We start from the raw sequence: 16,385 nt of genomic DNA, 5'->3' as shown, positions 1-16,385 counted from the left end.
CCTTCAGGCAAGGGAGCCCTGGTGGCTCAATGGTTAAGTGCTCTGCTGTTAACCGAAAGGTTGGCAGTTTCCACCCACCAGCAACTCCCTGGGAGAAAAGACCTGGTGATCTGCTCCAGTAAGGATCACAGCCCGGAAAACCCTATAGGGCAGTCCTACTCTGTATTATAGGGTTGCTATGAGTCAGAATCAACTTGATGGCACCCAACAACAACAACATTCAGTCATTCATGTACTTATACCGTTTTTACAGATATATAACCAGATGCTTTGGGGAGGTAGACTTTAATACAATTTTGAAGGACAAAAATAATCCTCATATCACGAAGTTTATTTTAATTGTTGTTGTTGTCAGTTGTTGTCGAGTCGATTTTGACTCATGGTGACCCAATGTGTGTCAAAGTAGAACTGTGCTCCACAGGGTTTTCAATGGCTGATTTTTTGGGAGCAGACTGCCAGGTCTTTCTTCTGAGGTGCCTCTGGGTGGGTTTGAACCACCAGTCTTTTGGCTAGTAGTTGAGTGCTTAACCATTTGCACCTCCCAGGGACTCCATTTGTATTAGTTAGGACTAAGAAATGAGGCAATTTTTATTTGATTTCAGAAACAGTGAATTAAAGTTTAAATAAATTAAACCTTCATAAAGTCAGTATGACTAGAGTTGCATTAGTCATATGATCACTTAAAAGTATATATCTATTAGCGAAGCTGAATTTACCTTGGTGTTATCAAATGCTAACAGGAGTGTTCTGCCATTTGTTAAAAAGATTTCTACAGCATTATCTCTTAATTGCCACCAGCGCTTATGAACTTCTTTAATTTCTTCGTACGTCCAGGAAAATGATGCTGGTTCCAACTCTCCCTGAAGGCTCTAAGACAAAGGAAATAGACAAAAGTATTTGCATTACACTAAATATAAAGAATGATTTTAATTTTAGAGTTAAAAAAATCACTAAACTAAAAGAGAAAAGTTTTGTTTTGTTTTGTTTTTTTCTGGGCAAAATGGCAGATAAGACTACCTGAAAACCCTTCCACTATAAAAGCCTTTAAAATGCTGGACAAAATTTAAGAAAAATTCTTTTTTTTTCCCTTAAATTGTATTTACTTTGTTGTTGTTGTTGAAAATGTACATAGCAAAACATACACCAATTCTATAGTTTCTACATGTATAATTTAGTAACATCAATTACATTCAAGTTATGTACCATTCCCACCCTCCTTTTCTTTTTTTTTCATTTGTGCTTTAGATGAAGTTTTACAGAGCAAATGAGTTTCTCATTAAACAATTAATACATATATTGTTTTGTGACATTGGCTGCCAATCCTGTGACATGTCCACACTCTCCCCTTCTCAACCATGAGTTCTCCATTTCCATTTGTCCAGCTTTCCTGTAACCTCCTGCCTTCTTGTCCTTGCCCCTGGGCTGGTATGCCCATTTAATCTCATATACATGGTTGAGTTACGTGTATTGTTGTTGGTTTTACGGGCCTGTCTAATCATTGGCTGAAGGGTGAACCTCAGGAATGACTTCAGCACTGAGTTAAAAGGGTGTCTGGGGGCCATATTCTCGGGGTTTCTCCAGTCTCTGACAGACCAGTAAGTCTGGTCTTTGTGAGTTTAACAAATATTCTTACATAGTTGAGCTTGTGAGAAAATAAGTGAAATGAAATCCTCAGGAGTCAAAAGCAAAGAGAAATCTGAAAAACAGCAGTAAGGAGGAACTGACAGTTTGGCTGCCCAGTTGTGTGTGCTTGGGGATGTTTTAGACACTGAGTGACCTGGGGTAACACCCACCTGAGGACAGCAGATGAGGCTGTGGGCTCCCTGGAATCAGAGTGTAGGAACTGAGATTGCTTCATAAAGTTAAAATCAGGAAGGGACATATATCCAGTGAAAGAGTATACAAAAAAAAAAAAAAAAATGTGCCCATCACAGCCTCTTCCTGAGGATTCCTATCTGGGCCTGCCCTCACATGGATCTGGGTTAAAATGTACCTATCTGCATAGCCTGGGAGTGCCCAAGCTCAGGAATGAACAAGAAACATAGTTTCTGGGCCCTGAGTCATCCAGCAAGGTGAGGCAGAATCTCTGGAGGAATACTCCTGCTACTAATTTAGCGCGTGATTCTGGTAAATAAAGCCCCACTATGGGTTGTTTGGAGCCCTGGTGGCACGGTAGTTACGAGCTTGGCAGCTAACCAAAAGGTCAGTGGTTTGAATCTATTAGCCACTCCTGGAAACCCTATGGGCAGTTCTACTTTGTTGTATAGGGTCGCTATAAGTCTGAATCGACTCAACGGCAACATGTTTGGTTTCGGTTTAAGGGTTGTTTGGTTAAGGTAAGCTCACAAATCAGCACACACCAAGTGGCTACAATCCCCTCCGACATGATTAGCAGAAGAAAATGAGAGGACAAAGTGACCACTGGCTGGCTTGATTTCCTTGGACAGCATCAATTCTAGCCTACTTAGACATATCTGCATGTTGCAGAATGAAGAGTTAGGGGTCATAGGTCCTACTTCTCCTACCATCACTGGGCTCCTCCCAAAGTACAAGATCAAGAAGAACTTTTAAAAGCATGCATGTAAATCTTTTGTAAATTGCAAATGAATACATGAATTACGCTACTCAATGCTTTTAATAAAAAGATTATGGAAAAAACTACCGAAGTTTAAAACCAGTTAGAAATTATTTCCTCAAATAAACCTGCATCCTAGTTGTTTTGTTTTTTTAATTGTTTTCCTTTTTAGAAAACTGCTTTTATTTATCCTTTGGTACTGGCTAACGGGAAACTCAGAGCAAAGTTTAGAACTCAATTACAATACTATTTCATCCTATGCTCTTCATCCTTCTAAAACCTTACGTTTTTTTATTTGAATTGCCCTGCTCTATGCTTATTTTACTACTGTACTGGGTCCCAAATAATCTTTAGAAATAGAAGTAGAAAGCATGTTATAAATAAATTATAATATTTTAATAAAAATGTAATATTCTCATGCTTAAAACTGAATTCCTCCTTAAACTTCATTCATTCCTGAATTCAATTCAGCATATATTAACTAAGCATCTATATGCAAGGTACTGTCTTTAAGTGCTCTGCATGTAAAATCTATATAAGACAAGGAAGCCACCATCACGGGGGGCATGAGGTGTTTGTAAACATATTTAAAATGCAAGATAGCAAATATGTAAGAAGTAAGAACAAATACTACAATAGTCTAGAGGAAAGAAGGATCTTTCAATCTATTAAAAAGCAAGGGCATTTTTAGGAGAGTTCAAAAGGGGGAAATATCATCTCTTGGACCCAGACAAATATTAGCTCATATATCAACTACTGAATTCCTTAGTTGATAAAAAGATAAATAACATATAATATTAATCTTGAAAAATAATATAACTATACTTTTATTAGCTGGGATAATCCTTGTAGTAATTGTTATATAAATCAGAAAAGAATGTCTATTGAATTTTTTTGGCTATACTAAGTATTTTCATATTTTTTTCACATTATTTGAAAACACACAATTTTTATCTTTTTTTGTTTCCTCACACAAATTTTATGTTTTCCCTCATTAATTTTTTGAACTCAAATATGTATTCATCATTAAACCATACATGATCTTATTTAGTGTATCCTTCAATATTTCTGGGTTTAGAAGTTTTCTGAAACAAAAACCTTATTTCACCTATTACAGGAATCTCAAAACAATATATTGAAGGCATGCAAGCTGATTCAGATGGATTAAAAGCTTTACTCAACAAAAATTTAAGTTAAAAATCTTTTTTATTTTCTATTAATATCAGTAGTTCCATAAGAGTAAAAATTGTAATTGCTAAGAATATCAGAATTAAGTTGTTCAGTTATACAGTATTTTCCTTTCTTTTTGAAGGAAAAGGTACTTGATAGTAAACTGGGAGTGGCAAAGAGTGTTTATTTTGCTGCTATTGATGGGAGTGATGAGGAAGAATGGACATAAACTGAAATAAGATGAGCACTTCAGAATTTGACTCATAATATTAACTGCCATGAGACTTGGAACGTAAGCCAGAGAACATGGCATGGTCTTCTTTTTAAAATATCTTTTAAAATAATGTTTGGCATACAGACCTGTTCACAATAAATGAATTCTAATAGTTCTGCCTGCTCTCTGGCTATACTGAATTTACACATTTTGGGAAGTTGCTTAGATTTCCATAAGTGCACACTCATGAATTTACTCACTGAACTTTCGACTGCATCAGAAGCGTTGTCTTCTACGAAATACATTCCACATTTGCCTGCAGAAAATAAATTGATAACAAGACTTTCAAAATGTATTCACACTATCACCGTATCTGAGTTGTGGCAGTGAAAAGCATGAGCTCTGGAGTCAATCTGCCTGAATTTGAATCTCAGAACCTAGAAACAGTTCCTGGTGCTCAATAAATATTTTTGAACATTATCCATGAGATCTTGGGCAAGTCACTTAACTTCTTTGTGTCTTAGTTTCCTTATTAAAAAAAAATAGGTGAAAGTCCTATTTCACAAGATTACTGGGGGAATTAAATTAGAATATATGTAAAACGTTCATAATAGTGCCTGACGCTCAGCGCTAAATAAATGTTATTACTGTTACTCTTTCTATATTACTAGTATATTGATTTGCTTCATTTAGTCACACACTAATTGAAGTCAAGTTGTAAACCAAATTTTTTAGCAAAGAGGAATCCTTAATTATTTTGCTGATTGAGATGCTCAATAGGGTAGAATATAGCCCAGAAGTTTTTCCTGCTTCACAGGCTGGTGGTTGCTAACACATATCCTATTTCCATGTGAGGAACTTCCCTGGGATTCTTCCACCTAGATGCTGGTCACTCTTGAGTCCTGGGGCTCAGTCTGGACGAGCTTGAAGCTCCACATCTTGGACCTCTGCAGGCTGCAGCTTTAGTCCACGGCATTGGCTCTCAAATTTCAGGTGCATTAGAATCACTGGAGGGCTTGTTAATCACTGGAGGCCTCACAGAACTTCAGATTCAGCAGGTCTAGGCCAGACCGAGAATGTGCATTTCTAAGAAATTTCCATGTGATGCTGATGCTAATGGTTTAGGGAACAGTAGCCTACAGTACACAATTTGGTTCTTTACGAGAATAGAGACCAAGTGGTATAACTTTATTTCTTCATATCTTGAGGAGAAACTTCCCCAGCAAATGCAACTATACAGGTATCTATGGATTGACAATCTTGTCCTTTCTCTCACAAGAGAGAATATAAATTATGAACAATCTCAAGGTGGATATATTTTCATGCATAGGTATATCTGTTAAAACAGTAGGCATGTAAGTATATCAATAATTTTCACTTAAAAAAATCTAAATTGATACAGAATCAAAGGAATAATTAAAAATAAAAATGTGTACTCATGTAGAAAGTCAACCTGGTGAAAATTAAAATGTTACTCATTTGCTTTTTAGAAAATAAGACGTCATTTTTTCACATTCACAAGACATATGCATTATATATGACGTTAAGACAAAATAGCTTATGTGATGTTAGAGAAAGCTGTCTGATTTAATGGCAGTGTTTCTTAAAAAAAAAAAAAAAAAAAAAACCCTTCAAATAATCTAAGAATAAAATAAGGCCGGGTAAAGTGTGTGTAAAACTCTTCAAAATTTGACTTACCGAGTAACAATTCACCAGCTGTCTCTCTAGATGGCGCAACACTGATACATCTTCGATTCACTCTGTCAAAACATATTCAAAATTACTATGATTAAATGTTTTGACCAACTTTAGTGAATATAAGCTTTATTTTATCTAGTAAAAGATTTTAACAAAGCAGACTAGCACAAGATGTCTTGTCAAAGCCCACATAAAAATACTGTCTCATTTTTCAACATTCTGCTAGAGGAGAAAATGACTAAAACTTTTAGAAAAAGCTAATAATCCTTACATCCTCTATGTAGCATATAGGCATTTAGTTATTTAAAAGAGACTCCAATATTTTATATTTTCTATTAAATGAGCAAACATTGATTCACACCTCTGATATTTCAAACATAGAGAAGATGCCTAGTATTTTAGGAAAAATAAAGGATTTAGAGTCAGAAAAATTCCCCTTTTTTAAGTCAGATCACTTATCTTCTTAGAGTCGTAGTTTTTTCATTTATAAAATGATCATGATAATAATAATGGCCACTACAACAACAACGATAATATTATCAATAAAAAAACCAGTTGCCATGGAGTTGATTCTGACTGATGGTGACCCCATGTGTTTCAGAGTAGAACTGTGCTCCACAGGGTTTTCAATGGCTGTGATCTTTCATTGTAGATCATCAGGCCCTTATCCTGAGGCACTTCTGGGTAGGTTTGAACCACCAACCTTTTGGTGACTAGCTGAGTGTTTCAGCCACCCAGGGACTCCAATATTATCAGTAGTTAACATATATTGACCCACTTAATACTCCCAGCAATGCTATTACATCTTGAGTTTTGTTATTTTCTCCACTTAATAGATGAAGCAACTGACACAGAGAGGCTAAGTACCTTGCCAAAAATCAGACAGCTGGTAAGAGGAGAAACCAGAATTTGAACCTTTAATCACTACACTCTATTTACTCTTGATGATCCCACCATCAGCTCTATTTCACTGTGTTTAGAAAAGTCAAGTATAAAAATATACAGAGTACAACAACAAATGCTGGTAAGGATGTGGGGAGATAGGAATCCTTATCCACTGCTGGTGGGATTGTAAAATGGTACAACTAATATGGAAAATGGTATGGTGTTTCCTCAAAAAGACAAATAGAAATACTTTATGATCCAGCAATCTCACTCCTAGGTATATACCCTAGAGAGCTAATAAAAGACCCACAGAACAGACATATGCACACCTATGTTCACTGCAGCATTATTCACAATGGTAAAAAGATGGAAACAACCTAAGTGCCCAACATGATAAACAAAATGTGGTACATACATACAATGGGAAGGAGACCTTGTGGTGCAGTGGTTAAAGTGCTCAGCTGCTAACTGAAAGGTCAGCGGTTTGAACCCACCAGCTGCTCCATGGAAGAAAGATGCAACAGTCTGCTTCCGTAAAGATTTACAGCCTTGGAACCCAATGGGGGCAGTTCTACTCTGTCCTACAGGGTCTCTATGAGTCGGAATCAACTTGATGGCAGTGGGTTTGGTTTGTTTTTTGGGCATACAATGGAATACTATGCAGCCATAAAGAATAATGATGAGTTCTTGAACCATCTTATCATGTGGATGAATCTGGAAGACATTATGCTGAGTGGAATAAGTCAATCACAAAAGGATAAATATCGTATGATCACACTTTTATAAGAAGACAAGAACAGATATATATAAAGAGACAAATGCTTATTGGTGGTTACCAGGGGTGAGGAAGGAGCACTCTAGAGATAGTAGACGCTTGTTATTTTTGGTGGTGGGAAAGGTAGCATCAAATGTGGGTAAAGCGCACACAGCTTGACCAAGGTAAATGATGTCAATAAGAAGTGCACAGGAGAAAAGGATGCTTTTGGTAAAGGATATAATTTTGCAATAACACCAACAACAACCAAAAAATATGTGTGTGGTTACACAAATATATATATAGGCATATATGTGTATGGGTATGAATATTTGGGTACATGTGTGCACAGATACATGTATCTATAGGCATATGTACATACAAGTATGTGTGTGCATGCATGTATATTCCATAGGGGACACAGTTACCGCTATTTCTTAGACATAAACACCTCAGAAGAGTGTTTTCTGGGTTTGAAGGCTTAGGACCATAGTCTCGTGGGACAACTCATTTAATTGGCATAATATAGTTCATAAAATATATGTTCTACATCCCAATGTGGTGAATAGTGTCTGGGGTCTTAAAAGCTTGCAAGCAGCCATGTACTTGGTCTCTACTCATCCAGAACAAAAGAAAAAAAGGAAAGCAAAGACTCAGGAGAAAAAAGTAGTCTACAGGGCTAACAGCACCCCTGGTGGCGCAGTGGTTAAGAGTTCAGCTACTAACCAAAAGGTTGGTAGTTCAAATCTACCAGGTGCTCCTTGGAAACTCTATGGGGGCAGTTCTACTCTGTCCTGTAGGGTCGCTGTGAGTTTGAATTGACTTAACGGCAATGGGCTTTTGGTTTTTTTTTATACGGTTAATAGTCTACATGAACCATGGCCTCATCTACTCTGAGACCAGAGGAACTAAATGGTGCCTGGCTACCACTACTGACCGTTCTGATCAGGGCCACAATAGATGGATCCCAACAGAACAGGAGAAAAATGGGGGACAGAACTCAAATTCTTAAAAAGTCCATACCAACTGGACTGGCTGAGTCTAGACGAATCCCCAAGACTACTGCCCTGAGATACTCTTTAAACCTTAAACCAAAATTAATCCTTTGAGGTCATCTTTTAGTTAAATAACAGATTGGCTCATAAAATAACGAATACCACTTGTGAATAATGAGCTCCTTTACAAAATCATCTGTATGAGGCCAAATGGTCAATAATTAATCTAAAGCAAATATAAGAAGGTAAGGGAGCAGGGAAACTAGAGTACTGGAAATGGTACAATCATAATGGAACAAACGAGAATGATGACAGATTATAAAAAATGTAACCAGTATTACTTAATAATTTGTGTGGAAATTGATAAATGGGAACCTAATCTGCTGTGTAAACTTTCACCTTAAACACAATAAAATATTATTAAAAAAAAATACAGAGTCCAATGAACCTTTGCTATCAGAAATCTCATTTCCTTTTGGATTTTGGCCATTCAACATTGTCCTCTCTCGAGCCACAGTTAGAACCTTTCATAAAACCACAACGTTATCTAAAATAAATATTGCATAAACACTATAATGAACTATTAAAATCTTTAACTCCTTCAACAAGAGAGACAAGGTCTTACGGATTCAAACTTACCTTATAGATTCACTTGCAGCTTTGTCTTTTACAGTAGAAGAGAAAGAAGAATGAGTTTTGTCTTCAAATAGGTAACAGAGTGGTGGTTTGACCAGATCTGTTGAGGGAAAATATACATATTATCTTTATCTAATGATCACAATTATCGGTTATATTTACACATTGAGCCAAAGAGCTACTGTTACCTTCGGATTTTTGTCTATCGCGAAGGAGATACTTATTTGGAATAGTTAAATAACATCTCTGTAAACGCCTCCGCTCTCGATTTGGTCCTTCTGTTGGATCCAACTGCCATGAGTTTGGATAGTAGATAGGGTCATACCAGACTGCTCTGCGAGTGAAAGTAAAGGACTGTTTTAAGTGGCAATCCGAAGACCATTTACTCTGATTAGTGAATGCATATACACAGAACATGCATTCTGAATCTCAACCTCCCAGTTTCCCTTCTAAGGACAACTTCTGCTACCAGCTTTTTCATCTATTAATTTTTTAAAAAGATACATCATAAATACTACGAACACTTTAGCAACATGTATAAACACATTAGAATTAATACGGTTCGGGAAAGAAAAAATCCATTTTCCAAATTAATTTTTCACATTTCCCATTTTGCCTGTCTAATGTACTGAAAATGGTACAACCAGAATGGAATAAATGAGAATGACATATTGTGAAAAATGTTACCAGTATTACTTAATAATTTGTGTGGAAATTGTTAAATGGGAACCTAATCTGCTGTGTAAACTTTCACCTTAAACAATAAAATATTATGTAAAAAAAAATACAGAGTCAACTAAAATTTGTTCATTTTTGTGGTATAAATCACATTTTAAAAAAGATTTAAAATAAATTTATACTTTAAAGGAAAAAGTAGTAAAACTATATTAAGTAAATTTTTAGAAATACATACAAAAAAAAAAATCACCCTTACTCTTTATTACCCTAAACATACTAAATACTACTCATGGTTATTTTCTGTCATTCTTTTTTTTCACATGCATCTGTTTTGAACTTGCAGTTATCATCATTATGTATACATATTTCCATACCCTGTCTTCTTTCACTGAACACAGTATAATCTTTATTATTATTTCAAATGGCTACTTAATATTCCATTGAGTGGATTAATCATAATGCATTTAATAATATCACTATTATTATATATTTAAGTTGTTTCCAATTCATTTACTAGCATAAATAATGCACAGATAAAAACTTTTGCTGAATGTTTTTCCATATTTTGAATTTTTCCTTAGAACAGAATCACTAAAATAGGATAACTAGAGCTAGAAATAAAATATTTGTAGGGTTCTTGACAAACATTGTCGAAGTCTACAATGCCACCAAAGTTCTCAGTAAGGATTAGGGAACATTTCTGTAGCTCTCTTCTTTAGAACCTGAAGAAAAAATTTTTTTTTACCATAAAAGGTAAAATATGGTATCTACAGGTCTTAAAAAAACCAAATTAGCCTCTAAAAACCAAACCCAACCCACTGCCATCAAGTCAATCCGACTCAGAGCAACCCAATAGGACAGAGTAGAGCTGCCCCACAGGGTTTCTAAGGCTGTAATCTTTATGTAAGCAGACTGCCACATCTTTGTCCCGAGGAACAGCTGGCGGATTTAAACTGCCAGGTGGGCTCCTTAAATTAGCCTCTAGCAACATTGAGTATTTTCCTATCTGTTTATTAATTCTATTTGTCTTATATAAAGTGTGTGTTCATATCTTTTGCTCAGTTAACTGAAGTCTTAAATGTTTTACTTTCAAATCTGTGTGTTATTCAAATAATAAAAATACTAAATCTCTGATATATTTGCTGAAAATAGATTTCCAATTTTTTAAATTTTTGTTATATTTGCTAAATATACTGGAAAAAAATTAATGTTCAAATCCACTGACTTGTTTCTTTAAAGTTTCTTCTATTACTTCTGAGGTTAGGAAGTTATCTATCCTTCAAAGAATTGATAAATGCCCTATTCTGCTTTATAAACCTTTTGAATTTTACTTTTTTACCTATCTGGAAGTTATGTTAGTGCAAAAGTGTTAGTATATTTTAGCACTCCAAAGTCATACTAACAAGTTATCTTAACCAAATTTACAGAATAACACTTTAATTTCCCTTTTTTCATTATTAGTGATGCATCTTTATTTTAAAAAATGATATTACTAAAGTCTTAGATAGAAAAAGATCTATTTCTCAACTCTTCTGTTTCAATGATTTCTCTATTTTTTTTTCCAAGGACCATACTATTTAAATTAAAGCCAATTTTACAGATTTTACTATCTGAAAGAGCTAATTCCTCTCTCTCCCATTACTTTTTCCCCCCAAGAATTAGAAAAACTATTCTCATATGATTATCCTTCAAGGTGAAATAAGTCACAAATGATTAAACAAAAATATTTAACTAATGAAAAAATGTTATGAATCTGAATACTGGAATAAACAGAGTATTTAACATCAGTACATAAAATATTCATGTGAGACAATACAAAAATGTCCTCCCTTCTACTGGGTCCTCCTAATTTGCTTACCTATCATGGGTCAGTTGTTGAATAAGTTCCTGCCAATGTCTGCTGGCACTCAAATCTACTTTATACATTCCTCTGATATGCTGAATCACCTTTTTTCTCTCAATTCCTTGGGAAAGTGAGACAGCCTGGGTGATATCTGCAGCTATTTTAGATATATCCTTTGATTTTGAATCTAGACGCTGAAAGAGACTAAATAAACAATAAGACTGCTCATCAGTTAAGCTTATGCAGAACATTAAATATGTATCAAAACATAATACTTGAATTACTAAAAGTATGTATGAAACCTAATGGATTTCTAAAAGACATGATGTTTAGAAAACATCACGTCTGTCTTAGTTATCCAGTGCTGCTATAACAGAAACACCACAAATGGGTGGCTTTAACAAACAAAAACTTATTTTCTCAGTTAGTTCGAATTCAGGTGCTGGCTCTAGGGGAACACTTTCTTTCTCTGCTGGCTCTCGGGGAAGGTCCTTGTCTTTTCAGCTTCTATTCCTTGGCTCCTTGGTAATCGTCATGTGGCATGGCATCTATCTTCCCCCCTCTTTGCTTCTTTTGCTTGCTTGTTGAATCTCTTTTATATCTCAAAAGAGATTAACTTAAGACATACTCTACACTAATCCTGTCTCATTAACATAAAAAGAAAATCCATTCCCAAATGAGATTATAACCACAGGCATAGAGGTTAGGATTTACAACACCTATTTTGGGGGGACACAGTTTAATCCATAACAAAATCCTACCTTTGTTGATTATTATTAACTGTTTTCTGCCAGGTGGCTTTATTCACACCTTCTTCAGTTTCATATTTCTTTTGTTCCTAAAAGATTTAGATAATCATATACTATATAAAATTTACTATTTCTCATTTAACACTGACATGGAGTCCAACAAACTAATTTTAAAACCAAGTTAATACAAGAAAAAAAAAACTGTCTCCAGGAGACCCAGATATTAAAACCCCTGAAATAATGTTAAAATTTCCCTCTGTTTCTCTACTATTTGGGTAACAGAAATTGGGGTAGAATAGTTAACCATGGTTGCCAAACTGATGGGTTTATGCAGTTGGTTGCTTCCTTATTTTGCTTTCTCATTAAAGAGCCCATAACTCAAGTTTTATGCTTCAGCTTGCTTGTCACTATAACATAAAAATCTTTCCATCACTGATGGCTAATGATAATGGATAAAAATGATCATAGAGAATAAAACTCTCCTTAAAATTAGCCTGTTTTTTCATAATACTAGTAAAAATCACAGTAAAAAGCAATATAAAGTAAAAAAAAAAAATTTCAAGTTTATCATAAACGATCATTTAAAAAAGATGTTTCAATTATCCTTTAATTATATCCAACGGAATCTCCTAAAAAACAAGTATGGTTTCCCTGACTCACCTCTTTGATCATCTTAATAAGGTCTGACTTTGTTGCTGCACTGGGAGGGATGCATTTATGGCCACATAATTTTAAAGCATTCATAAGCAATTCAGCTGTGTCTAGTTCTTCTTCACTCAACTCATCTTGGTGATTATGCATCAACTCTGACAAATACAAAACTAACTTGGCTCCAGTCTATAAAAGAAAAAGTAACAATTTTTTTAGTAATAAAGAATTTTTATTTCTTACATTTAAATTATCTAACAGTAATTAATTATATTCCTAGATTTACTTAACTGTAAAAGTAATCTATAGCATAAATTTGCTATAACAAATTAGAACCAAATTATTTGCCATTTTCATTGCAAATGAACCAAAAAAAACCTAGTCTGTAAATCTATTTTAAAGAGATTTCTCTGCTTAACAAAACTATTTCTAAAACCTAACTTCTAGATAAATTAAAAATAATCAGTGATAGGGATGCAACTACGTCATAAAATTGGTGATGAGTAACTTTCTTGCTAGAAATCTTGGTTAAAAGAGTGTTGTAAAAGTTGAAAATCTGCTAGGAAATAGGTGATTATAATCTCACTCTTTTCCCCACCCCCTACCTCCAACACACACACACCTTACTGGCATAGTTTTAAAAACATTTATATTTTTCACCTATACTAGGCTGTTGTATGCCATCAACTCAATTCCAACTCACAACGACCCTCTAGGACAGAGCAGAACAGCCCTATAGGGTTTCCTAAACTGTAATCTTTACAAGAGCAGATCACCAGGTCTTTTCTCCCACGGAGCGACTGGTGGGACCTTTCCATTAGCAGCCAAGTGCTTAACCATTGAGCTACCAGGGTTCCTTTATACTAGGCTAAGGATGTTGGCTGACTTGTACATGATATTATGTATCACCCCATAAGTCACTTGCTGCTTGCAAAGGAATAAGCACATCTTAGAAAGGAGAGATCTAGTATCACCACCTTAACCCAGTGATCAATCTTAGCATCACTACTAGTGGTATCATCAGACATGTTATTTCCTGATGCGATGCAATTAATATATACAGCATCATTTATGGCCTGAATCTAATAAAGCCTTCAGAACAAATTCCAGCTTATAGGTAATACAGGAGATAAAGGGTCAAGTTAAATGACATCATGTGGAAATAACCAGATAAATCCAGAAGCTGGCCCAGTCTCTTCAAGACAATGTCATGGAAAAACAAGTTTGTGTGGGGACTATTCTAGATTAAAAGAGATTTAAGAAACAGATAAACCAAATGAAACGCATGATCCTGGTTGGGTCTGGTTTAAATGAACCAACTATAAAAGACATTTTTGGGAAAATTAGAGAAATTTGATTATGTACTTGGTATTTGATGACATTAGGGAATTATTGTTAATTTTCTAAGGTGTAATAATGCTGTTATGGTTACATAAGAACCTGTCTTCTCAAAAAAGAATTTAGAGGTAAAATGTCATGATGTCTATAACTTATTTTAAAATACTTCAGAAAAATAAGAAATGAAACCAATATGATAAAAATATGAACAACTGTTAACTCTGGGTGATGGTTATATGGCATTCACTATACTATTCTACTTGTCTTTGTATGTTTGAAAATTTTCGCTATAAAAGGTAAAGCAAGCAAGCAAGTTTTTGAGGAAAGAATTATAGAGAAAATTTGCTAAAGGAATATAGGGAATAACCTTGGGATAAAGGACAATAATTCTTAGTTTTTTTTCATAGAAAAATGAACTGGAAGGGAAACCTGTGATTAAGGTAAAAGAATTATTCATGCTGTAGATATTATACTTGACTGTAATGCATACACTATTATTTAGACATTAATTTTGCCAATAAATTAAACATTCATATTTTATTTTTAAAATCTGCACTGATACAAATGCCACTGCATTTGGCTTTATGACATTTTAAACTGTGAATAGTATTAAATGTCAACAAATGGATTTGGACACTATTACCTTTTGGGTGATATTTAAATTAACATGCTGAATCACATCACATCATTTCCCAAAAGCATAAGCTAAACATATGCAATGGTAAAAACAGCAAACCTCATTTTAATGCAACATTTTAAATTAGTCAGGAGACAGCTGCTACTCGACCAAAAGAGAAAAATGAACAGATGCTCTGTGAGTAAAAGGCCTGGAGAGTTGGCAAATAAAGAAAAATGATAAATGAATAGAATATTTTCAAATGTGTGTCTTAAAGGTAATGCTCTTCATGTAACTTTAAAAAGACTTCACTTTAGTATTCAATGACATTCTAAAGTCATCTCAAAAAACTATCAGAAATGTTTTTATTCATTCTGAATACCTAAAGAAACACATGATTTTCTCAACCACTAAAGTTGTTTTTAACGTATCATTTTAACAATCTTACCAATCATTTGATTATAATTCCTGGGACTATAAAAGGTGATATTGGGGACAGACACAACAAAATCTTGTTTTATTTTTAGCTCTCAAGAAACTGATTTAAGGAACTGAATCGATTAAACATGAATCCTTAGAAAATAATAAGATGCTAAAATGTGCAAAATAAAATGCTCAATGGGGTTTCTAAGAAGGAAAAGTTCTAAGTGGACTAAAACAGGTGAAGAGGGTTCTGAAGGAGATGGAAAGTGGTTTATGGCTGTATGCACAGTACAGGTATACAGATAGACAAGGGAGAAGGGAGGTATGTCATGCCAGTGGACAACATGACTAAAGCAGCATAGCAGCAGGAATACACAGGATATGACAGTGTGCAAGAAACAAGAAGGAGACTATACTGAAAAGAGGAAGGATTATAGAGGTGAGAATCCATCAGAATAAAGTTGTAGCGGTAGAAAAGAAGGCCATGGCTTTAAAAATCAGGCAGATTACAAATGCAATACAGCTTTTACACAGCTGTGAAAAGCAATGAGGAAGGTCTCTATATACTGCTATGGAATCACCTCTAGGAAATACTGTGAAGTGAAAAAGTAAGTTGCAAAACAGTGTGTATAGTTTGCTATCTTTCCTCTTGTTAAGAGGGTAATAATGTATATGTGTGTTTATATGTGTGTGTGTGTAAAATCCTGAGTTATAAATAAAAAATCCTGGGTTCATAATGACACTGCAAAAATAAAATATATACACACGCACATATACATGCAGATTTACTTATATCTTCAAGAGAAATAACAAAGATAGTTACCTGCAGGGAGAACAAAAAGTCATCAACAAATAAATGGATAAACCAAATGTGGTATATACATATAACGGAATATTACTCAGCCATAAAGAGAAATGAAGTTCTGATATATGCGACAACATGGATGAACCTCGAAAACATTATGCTGAGTGAAATAAATCTGTCACAAGAGGACAGATATTGTATGAGCCCACTTACATAAAATATCTAGAAGAGGCAAATGTATAGAGACCAAGGTTTATTAGCGATATTCCATTTGTAATCTGCCTGTTTATACATTCTCCTGTTGTTAGCCTTTTGTACTGTTTCAAGTTTTGGGCTATTATGAAAAAGGTTGCCGTGA

At 34.6% G+C, this 16,385-nt stretch overlaps 1 protein-coding gene across 6 annotated transcripts in view; it reads right to left on the bottom strand.

Moving 5' to 3' along the window:
* LYST (lysosomal trafficking regulator) overlaps positions 1 to 16,385 on the bottom strand; it is a 213,960-nt gene that overhangs the window by 46,557 nt on the left and 151,018 nt on the right. For 5 of the 6 annotated variants that reach the window (XR_002823473.1, XM_023727995.1, XM_004372798.2 and 2 more), the window contains 8 exons: positions 12,858 to 13,034; positions 12,210 to 12,286; positions 11,464 to 11,652; positions 9,116 to 9,261; positions 8,931 to 9,027; positions 5,658 to 5,719; positions 4,220 to 4,275; positions 717 to 869 (listed from right to left, as the gene is read on the bottom strand). Coding sequence is in view for 5 of the 6 variants with exons in the window: in XM_023727995.1 (XP_023583763.1) it covers positions 717 to 869; positions 4,220 to 4,275; positions 5,658 to 5,719; positions 8,931 to 9,027; positions 9,116 to 9,261; positions 11,464 to 11,652; positions 12,210 to 12,286; positions 12,858 to 13,034 (957 nt within the window). In the remaining variant the exon portion in view is untranslated. The remainder of the gene's footprint in view (positions 1 to 716; positions 870 to 4,219; positions 4,276 to 5,657; positions 5,720 to 8,930; positions 9,028 to 9,115; positions 9,262 to 11,463; positions 11,653 to 12,209; positions 12,287 to 12,857; positions 13,035 to 16,385) is intronic. The other variant, XM_023727998.1, reaches the window with a different exon arrangement.

Source organism: Trichechus manatus, unplaced genomic scaffold (genome assembly GCF_000243295.1).
Source record: "Trichechus manatus latirostris isolate Lorelei unplaced genomic scaffold, TriManLat1.0 scaffold00021, whole genome shotgun sequence".
Taxonomy (NCBI): domain Eukaryota; kingdom Metazoa; phylum Chordata; class Mammalia; order Sirenia; family Trichechidae; genus Trichechus; species Trichechus manatus.
Note: the sequence above shows the minus strand (reverse complement) of the source record. Positions and strands in the feature narration are given on the sequence as shown.